This window comes from Geospiza fortis, unplaced genomic scaffold (genome assembly GCF_000277835.1).
Source record: "Geospiza fortis unplaced genomic scaffold, GeoFor_1.0 scaffold8, whole genome shotgun sequence".
Taxonomy (NCBI): Eukaryota; Metazoa; Chordata; class Aves; order Passeriformes; family Thraupidae; genus Geospiza; species Geospiza fortis.
The window spans coordinates 2,423,336-2,432,664 of NW_005054414.1; the positions used below are offsets into that span (position 1 = coordinate 2,423,336).

Below are 9,329 nucleotides of genomic sequence, written 5' to 3' on the forward strand. Positions count from 1 at the left end.
TGGTTACTGGTAATCATCTCACCTTTGCCAGTTCTCCCTCTCCATTCCCATCAGTTATTTGGCAAGTTACAGAAGCAATGGAGTTCTCTCCCCGGCTGGCTGGTCCTTCTGGAAGAACTCTTTGATATGCAGCAGCTTGTTGTGGATCCTCTCTCTCAGGGGAGGGATATGATGGCTGGGGTCTAAGACATTGGTGCTTCTACGTTCCCTTTCCCTCTTCCAGATGAGATAGGGATGTGGTGGGAAGGGCACCTCACTCCTCTCCCGGCGGAGCTGCACAGTGACCCCGCTGAGGGCCAGCATTGCCCACACTGACAGGATGATGAAGTCTGGAAAAACAGAAACAGATTCCTGTAGCAAAGCAGAATATTCCTTGCCTTCCCAAGCACAAACACTGAACTAGTTTTGTGACAGACAGGAATGAAGTACCATCCCCACATCCTCAGATGCCCAGAGTGACTCCACACAGAGGCCAGAACACACAAGGAGCTGGGAAGAGTCTCTCCACTGTATTAGGCCTTGGACTGCTCACTCCTCAGCAAGCTGCCAGCACAAGTCTGAGCACCACCTTTCACAAGGTCCTTTGTCACAACACCTGCAGGAAGGTTCCTGCCTATGAGTCTATTCAGTACTGCTTTTGAAAGCCTAAAATTTCTCATGTGGATGTTAAATCTCACACTGTACTGTGTTCTCCTTCCATCCCCTTCCTGCCCTCACTCTACTGTTTACAACAGTACCAAAGAGGCAGTGATACGTCCTTAAAAGGAGAATAAAGTCTCAGAGGACTCACCATTCCTTTGAAAAGGCACATTGGTGTAAGCTCTGCTGAAGTAATTGTTGAGGACCCTTCTGAGCAGGTCTAAGGTGATGTAAGCAAGGCTTGTGTAGACATAACAAGCAATGGCCAGGACCACCGTGTAAGAGCCCACTATTCCAGAAGCCAAGATGTTCAGCTGGACAGGGAGAAAAACCACAGCTTTAGGAGACTGATGAACACTCTTTATTCCCCACCTCCCTAAGACAGTACAATTATAGAATCATGGAATGGCCTGGATTGAAAAGGACATAAAGCCTACCCAGTTCCAACCCCCTGTCATGGGCAGGGACACCTTCCACTGCCCCAGGCTGCTCCTAGCCCTGCCCACCCTGGCCTTGGACACTGCATGGGATGGGGCAGCCACAGCTTCTCTGGACAAGTATTTTGTAATTTTTATCAGTTCTTCTGTGATAAATCAGCTGCACATATCTGTTATCCAGCCAAGCTGATAAGATAGCACAAGTCAATTTAATGCTGGTTTTAGTGGATGCTGTGTGCAAAATAAGTAATACCTTCGCTTCTGGACCATTCAGCACAAGTGGGGCTAAACAGGAACTGCCTGCAACCAGCCCTGTGCAGAGCTTCACAAAGCTGTGCTAAGTTTTCTGTACATATTCAATGGGACAACATTTTCCATTAAGAAATCTGATCCCCCCTTCTCCCTCCCTCCTTCTGAGGTGACAGCAGAGTTACTTACAATTCTTGGGCAGCCAACAAAAAGCACTGGAATCATCAAGGCTACACAAGTAAAGGTCACCCAGAACACCACATCATCACGGAAGACCCTGTAGTCTCCTGCCAAGACACCACATTCAGCAGTGAGGGAAACATTTCTTTTTCCACAAGTGTTTGAGAGTCAGCTTTTTCCCCCCAAAATTCTGTACATTCAAAAATACCTGGAGTATATTGTTGAAAACCCAGCTTTTGAGCTCAAATCCTGACTGTTTAAGATGTATTGGAACAGTTAATCAAGAACAGAAAAACTGTCCTAGTTGAGCACAGGTCCTGTACCCTTCTGGAACAGCAGATCTTGTCCACGGAACAATTTTTAACAAGATACACATTCCTCACCTTGTAAGAATTAAAAGCACCAGAGTACTGATGCCCAATAAAAAGCTGTTTTGTTGCCTCTGTGGGTTTCCAAACTAAAAATCTGCATCAGGCTCCAGAGTATGGTGCAAATGTAGCCATCACCACACCACCAGGCAACAAATTCTTCTGGGGTTTAGGAAAATTAAATCACTTAAACCCTTCTTTGCTCTCCCTGCCTTCTAAGGCCTGTGGATTCACCAGAGGGGATAAGCTGAACTCTAGCTCAGTCACTGTTCCACTTTAATGAAGGGCAACCAGGGACTGCATGGATTACCACAGAATCATGGCTTGAGTCAAATATAGATAGATGACTGGAGAACAAAAACCTGTCCCACCAAAGGACCTCAAAAGGAGAAGTTCTGAGACTGAAAATTACAATAGCTGATGCTCTGATGTTCCAGAGGGGCTCCAGCTCAGCAGGCTTACTGGCTTTTAAGCAATTTGTCTAAGGCCTTTATGCCTGAAGCCTTCAAATTAGACTGTAGATTTTCTACTGGCATTTGTTCTGGACAGAGAACAAGATAGCAAGTGCATGCCTGGAGCAGAGCTGGTGCTACAGACATGGCACACAGTTTCAGTAGGAAGAGTCACCAAGTTCTCGGCAAAACAATCAGTTCCCTTTTCCCCAGGTACTTTTAATTACAGCACAGCTGAAAGAAGCTTTCAGGTATGTCTCTATTCCTCCCAGCGCTGGAAAGGGAACATTAAACATCCCAGTAAGATAAACCAGAGTGCCATTCACTCTTGAGCCTTGCAGTGTGCCTGCAGCCCTGCAGGAACACAGCACTCACCAAGCAGAGGATTACAGTGCTTACCTAGGGGAGTAAAGAAGAGTGTTGATGAGAAGAGAAATCCCAACACAAGTCCAATAACAAGCATGCTGAGCAGGACAGAGCCAAATCTCCACCAGCTCACAACCAAGAGCAGGCCTCCAATGATTCCGGCCACTGCCGTCAAAATAAGACGCACTGAAAGAGAGAAGAGAAAATTCCAGCACCCTGGAAACTTCAGTTCCTGCAGTAACATGTTCAGCAGCTTTATTTACATGCATGTTTGGCTTTTTTCAGTGGGTTTGCATGAAGTAAAAAAAGTATCAGAATGTGCTTCATGCACTTCACTTAGATGTCAGCGTGCAGCTGGGGATGTGCTGCTGAAAGAGTGGCAGGGGGGCTGGAATGGAGGCTTTGGCACCATGTACATCAATTCCCTGAGTTCCCAGGGAGTTCAGGTGGCTACAAGCTACTGCACATGTATCAAAAAAAGGAACTCTATGAGGTGGCACAGACAGAAAGAACTAAATCTGTCTGGTCTGACAAGCTGGGTGCAGACCACCTACTTCCACTTTACAGATGAAACCTACATTTGATCTGAAACAGAGGTCCATGCATTGTGAAAGTAGGAAGAAAGTATGTTGAAAACTTCCATAGTTTCCAAATACCTCTTATACTTCCTTGGATAGATACTGAAATTAAATCCAGCTATTAATTCTGCAGCATTGTGATGCTGGAATGAACACTTACTCCATTGCATTTTCAGCTATTATGGCAATCAGAGCTCAATCAGGCATCACCCTGCTACCCTTCCTGTGGCTGGCCAACAGCACAACTGAGATTGTACCTGAAGGGTTCCTAACAAGAGTTTGGGAAGATCACATGATATCCTGACACATCTACTCACCATCATAGCTAAGGCCAGTTACCCTGGTAATGAACACAAAGAAGACAAATGCTGCAACAATGAAGCCCATGAAGAATAAGTCTAGAGAAGAAGGAAAAAATATTTAGCAAGCTTCATACCAAGCTCACTTCAGTGGATCTTCACACATCTTCATATTACAACAAGGAAGGAATATAGCAGCTCACAAAAGGAGAGCCAGACAACATTTTGTTCTCGACAGGGGTATCCTCAAGCACTACAGATAGTCCAACACTACATATTTATAGCTGTATTGCCCAGCATGCACCCTGGCTCTAGGTTTCTATTCTTTGCATCCCAAAAACTTCCTGCTCTGAGCTTAAAGGCTCAGAGCCCATAAAAGCAAAGCAGTGGACCTAACTGGCACAGCATCACTATCAAGTGAATCTTGCTAATAACACCATCATTCTAAGTTACACAGAGTAACATTTATGAAGTTCCAACCAGATTTATGAGATTAAATATTCAGTACCTGTTTTCCAGAATCTGTGTCCAAAAAAGCAGGTGAAAAGACCAAGAACAGCAAAAGCAGTGAAGAATACTTTGGTAGAGAGTTTACCTACAAGAAGAAAGGTAGGTTTAGTAGAGCATTCCACCTAGTACACCCAACAAAGAGATTAAGGTATGGTCAGGCTGCTGTCACAAACTTTACTGACAACTTGAGAGCTGCCACTCTCTCAGATCTGCAATGCCTGAACTAACAGTTGGCTTGGTAAGATCTCCAACAGACCATTGAAATAGTCCCAGACTGATTACGAAATCAAGAGCTTCCTCCTTATTCAAGAGAAGTTTCTGTAACTTGTTTATAATACAGATATAAATTTGCCAGAAAAGTCTCTGCTCAGGTTTAAAAAAGGGACATCCAGTCATCTATAAAAATCAATACTATGGGATTAGTGACCCAGGTAGCAGCTATAGGCCTAATCACTGCAGGCTTCACCATTTGTCTCTCTCTCATACATTTGCCATGCAACGAAAATGATCATCAGCATCCCATTATAGCTCACCTCCATCTTCTCTTAAATTTCTTTCCTATATTTAAGCTATTTGCAGAAGTAAACTATATTTTCCATGTGCTCTGAATTAGAGAAGTTTGGCTTAGATAATTTCTCATCTTGTCATAGGACAACTGATTTTGACAACAGTCACTTGTGTTACAGTATATAAGAAAATAATGAGAACAAATCTTACTTTATGAACCAAATTCTACCAATTACTTGTGTCCCTTCTGTATTCATAATGGGAGTGGCAGCTTTGCTGTGTCTGCACAAATTCTATCATTATATAGTTTTGTACCAAGCAGCATGACTTGGTAGTCACTCCACTATTGCTGACATTATCTTCACTCTTATTTTAGAGGACTGCCTCCTTTCAAAATACCTGCAGGATTCCTGTTAGCATCAGCACAGTTAAAAAGATCTAGCTGGAGCCTAATCTAGTCTGTGTTTTATTAGCTCAGCTTCACATCCAGCATCTGTAGTCCTACAAATTATTTTAAATTAGGTATCCAGTTGAAATGGAAAAAGCTGGGGTGGCACTACAGAGTTCAGAGTTACATTTGCAAGCCACATATTAAAAAACTCCATTAAGTTAAACCTTTAATTGCCAATGGTTCTCCTTAGTCTTACTTCATCATTCTAGACTTTCTCCCTAATCAAGAAGTAGACTTCACAATAAAGTAATAAAATATACACAGTGTAAAACAAATATCTCCTGCACACATTGGAAAAAGAATCTTAAAGCAAATTTGGCACGTTGGAGCACAAGAAGCTGCAGAGGAGTTGGCAAGGACATACAAATCTCAACTTACTGAGGGAAGAGCAGTTATCTACCAGGTCAGTAAAACTGCAGGCATATGTATGCACAGGTATGTATGCAGCAGAAGTGTTCCAAAGAGGATCCCACACTATGACATTGTAGATCACACCTTGCCCAGGAAGTGAAGAGAAGTAGACATTGGTCTTGTCATCAGCTGTCAGCGTAAGCATCTGGAAAAGTAAATATCTGTGTTAAAGGCTCACAGGATGGAACCCTTCCCTCCAGCACTACTGTGTTTTCTGACAGGGGAGAAGATTCTCCCACTCCTGTTTTGCTCCTCCCTGCCTGAGGGCACAGTTCAGGTTCCCCACCAGCCTACTGACCCAGGTCTGGCCTCTGAGGCAGGCAAGGCTGCCATTCCATTCCCCAGCAGGACCAGGGAGCTTGCTCACATCTCACCTCCAGGAAGATAAGCACAGGGGAGGAGAAAACAAGAGAGCCCCAACTGCCACATAGCTGGCACCCACTGCTTGGGGCTCACCTTAATGCCATTGGCTTTGACACTCTGCACCCCGGACATTTTCCGTATGTGGCTCATGAGCACCATCTCAGACAGGTCATTCTCGGGCAGGAAGTACTGGTACACATCGTAGCGCAGCCGCCAGCGGGAGCTCTGGCCAGTCCCTGAATCACAGGGTGGGGGGCTTGCTCCTCTGCAATGAAAAGCACATCAGCCACAAGGCCCCAGATTTAACATCAGTTTTCAGCAGTTACCTACCTGTCCACAGGGTTTGCCTCTACTCTTCAGAGGTGCACACCAACAGCTAACTCAAAGCTGGACTGTGTTTGTGAGCACAGGGCACAGCATCATCACACAGAACCACCTTGGCACAGGTGGTGGCTGTGCTGGTACCTGCCTTTACACTTACAGAGGCTTCCTGTGAATTGCCATAACAAGAATTCCAGGAGGCCACAACAGCCAAAGACCACAGCATTACTGTTTGTCTTTCCATACAGTTCTGAAGAGTCTTCCCCATTCCCTGCCTATCACTTGTGACACCAGGCACCATTCAGGAAATAACACCTTTTAACTTGAAGTCTCAAGTTAAACAAAACTCTGGATCATTATCATGCTTTAGTACTAGGCAAGAAATAAAACTGGCTGTAACATACAATTGCTTCTCAAACAAATTAAGCTGTTACAGGGAATGGAAATATCCAGTATTTACTGACTGCTTACATTTCTGAAGTTGCATAACCTCCCCCACAAGATGTAACTCTCAACCTTTATCTCCCTCATGCAGTACGTCTTCCCCTCCTCCTTTTCCCTATTTACATTTGTTGCAGCGAACAAGATTTCTGCCAGCAGCTGGATGGTTCAGCTGTTACAGCAGGGTCTTACTTTAGCCTTTTGGCCAAACACTGGACAGAAGGTCTTGCTCAGTGCACTAAAATTCTCCACACACCTGGTATATCCCAAGTTTGCAGGGGCAAACTTGATGTGTATATCAACCAACGTGTAGTCCAGGTAAATATTTGGATCCACTTCCAAGTCAAATTCTAGATTGCAGCCCCCAGGAATAGGATCTAGAACACAGAGAAAATAACTGCAGTTACACACTTGCAGGCACAATCCACTTGCTGAGCACAGAAAACCATCAGGTTCTGGCCCTGCAGGCAGCAAATGGGTTTCACTGCAGCCTGTAACAGGTGCCCACACATGGGTGACTCCAGTGACTGGAGTGTTGGAATGGAAGGATTCAAGCTCCTGCCAGGTCCTGCACATGGCTCAGGGCAATTCCAAGCACAAACACAGGCTGGGTGGGGAAGGGATTGAGGGCAGCCCTGAGGAGAAGCACTTGGGAGTGTTGGCTGATGAGAAGCTTGACATGACCCAGCAATGTGTGCTCACAGCCCAGACACACACCAATATCCTGCATGCAAAGAGGAGTGGGCAGCAGGGCCAGGGGGGACCTGCCCCTCTACTCTGCTCTGGCAAGACCCCACCCCAACACAAGAAGGATGTGGACCTGCTGGAGTTAGTCCAAAGGAGGACCATGAAGATGACCAGAGGGACGGAGCATCTCTCCTATGATCAAGGTTCAGAGTAGGGGTTGTTCAGCCTGGAAAAGGCTTTGGGGAGACCTTTCCAGCAGCCTTCCTATACCTGAAGGGACCCTACAAGAAAGCTGGAGAGGGAATTTTTACAAGGGCCTAGGGATGACAGGACAAGGAGTAATGGTTTTAAGCTGAAGGAGGGTAGATTTAGATTGGATATTGATGGCTTGGGTTTTAGATTTCATATTTTTCAGATTCTCTGCTGCCTAGGTGAGTAGCTCTAAGTTTAATATTAGGTGTCAGTAAATTCTCTTTGCAGGGTAGGTAGACAAAACAATCCCTTTCCAGCCTGAGACCAAGGACAGCCGTTAGAAGTTTCCAGAAAGTATAAACAATGGAGAACTGAAAAGAGCAACAAGAAGGATGTGACTTCATAACCTGAAGCTATAATTGGACAATTAAGTCCAATATGCAAGTGGACTAAAACTTATAAAAGAGTGAGACCTCATGACCAGTCATCCGTTTTGTGACCATTTTGGGTCCATTTTGGCTGTAGCCCTGGCCAGGCTCTTGTATTGCCCAAGATATATCTATTAAGGCCTTTCAATAAATAACTACTTTATTCCTTTAGCTCTGTCTAGTCTCTGTTCCAGGTTCAGCCTCTCAAGGCATCAATATGAGGAAGAAACTCTTCCCTGTGAGGGTGGTGAGCCCCTGGCACAGGTTGTCCAGAGAAGCTGTGGACGCTCCTGGATCCCTGGCAGTGTCCAAGGCCAGGCTGGATGGGGTCCTGAGCGACCTGGGATAGTGGAAGGTGTCCCTGCCCATGGCAGAGGGAGGTGGAACTGGATGATCTTTATGGTCCCCTTCCAATCCAAACAGATGTGTGATTCCCTAATCACATGCACAGCAGTTTTCTATTCTAAGGCTTAAGTCATGGCAAGACCATAGAGTACCTCCAATACACAACTCACAATTCAGCAGTGACAATAAAAATCTTTTCAGCCCATTTCAAAAGAATTTCTGGTATCTCCATCAGACTTCCACCATGTAAGACTGAAAGGCCAACACTTCATTCCCCAGATGACTTGCCTGAGCAGAGCTGGCATGCCCTGAGCACGTACCTCTCTCCATGTAGGGGATGGAGATGGCGGTGCTGAGCACCTGGCCAGCAGCCAGGGCGCGCAGGTACCACGTGCACACCGTCTGTTCCGGCCGAAGGACGGACACCAGCCCTCTGTCCACCCCGACTCCTGAGCTGTTCACTGACGGGGTCTGCACAGAAACAAGTTACAGAAACAAACAGTTCTTCTTGAGAAGATTCCTATCACAGTTTGATAACATTCCTGTATTTTGATAATATCACAGGAGGCTATTCCTGCCACAAACCTGCCAGGCACACACATCAGTGCCAGTTACAACAGATCAGGCTCTGCCCAAAATGTATTTGTGCTTGTAATTGTCCAGCTCCACATGTAGGGCCTTGCTGAATTATATGAGGTCTGCCCACCTCTCAACCTGTCAAGGTCCCTCTGGATGGCATCCCTAGCTGGTGAAAAAAGGGAGCTCTGACACCACACACTGCCTGGCTCAGGCTCAAAAACCCAAATGACAAGTGTGGGACTACTACAGAGCTGATAATCACAAGCAAGTTGCAGCGAAATCCAGCTAGTAGGTCTGGCAATAGATTGACTAGTAAAAATGTAAAAGGACTGGAGTATCCCTCACAAAATGTTGTGAGATGGCAGCAAGGAAGTGTTCTGGCAACAGCATACAGAAGCACCTTCCTATCTCCACCAGAATGGACATGACTGTATGACAGCTGCCTTAACACTAGCAATGCCAGATGGTTTTGGGGCCAGGCCAACCACTGACCCAATCCCCAGCACCACCATCCCTTCCATAACCA

At 45.6% G+C, this 9,329-nt stretch overlaps 1 protein-coding gene across 1 annotated transcript in view; it reads right to left on the reverse strand.

Moving 5' to 3' along the window:
• Positions 1 to 6: 6 nt before the first annotated feature.
• TM7SF3 (transmembrane 7 superfamily member 3) overlaps positions 7 to 9,329 on the reverse strand; it is an 11,861-nt gene continuing 2,538 nt past the window's right edge. The window contains exons 4-13 of the mRNA XM_014309222.2: positions 8,545 to 8,695; positions 6,829 to 6,949; positions 5,904 to 6,075; positions 5,415 to 5,592; positions 4,077 to 4,163; positions 3,587 to 3,667; positions 2,725 to 2,877; positions 1,515 to 1,612; positions 791 to 953; positions 7 to 329 (exon numbers count right to left, since the gene is read on the reverse strand). Of these exons, the coding sequence (XP_014164697.1) occupies positions 67 to 329; positions 791 to 953; positions 1,515 to 1,612; positions 2,725 to 2,877; positions 3,587 to 3,667; positions 4,077 to 4,163; positions 5,415 to 5,592; positions 5,904 to 6,075; positions 6,829 to 6,949; positions 8,545 to 8,695 (1,467 nt within the window). The 3' untranslated portion in view covers positions 7 to 66. The remainder of the gene's footprint in view (positions 330 to 790; positions 954 to 1,514; positions 1,613 to 2,724; positions 2,878 to 3,586; positions 3,668 to 4,076; positions 4,164 to 5,414; positions 5,593 to 5,903; positions 6,076 to 6,828; positions 6,950 to 8,544; positions 8,696 to 9,329) is intronic.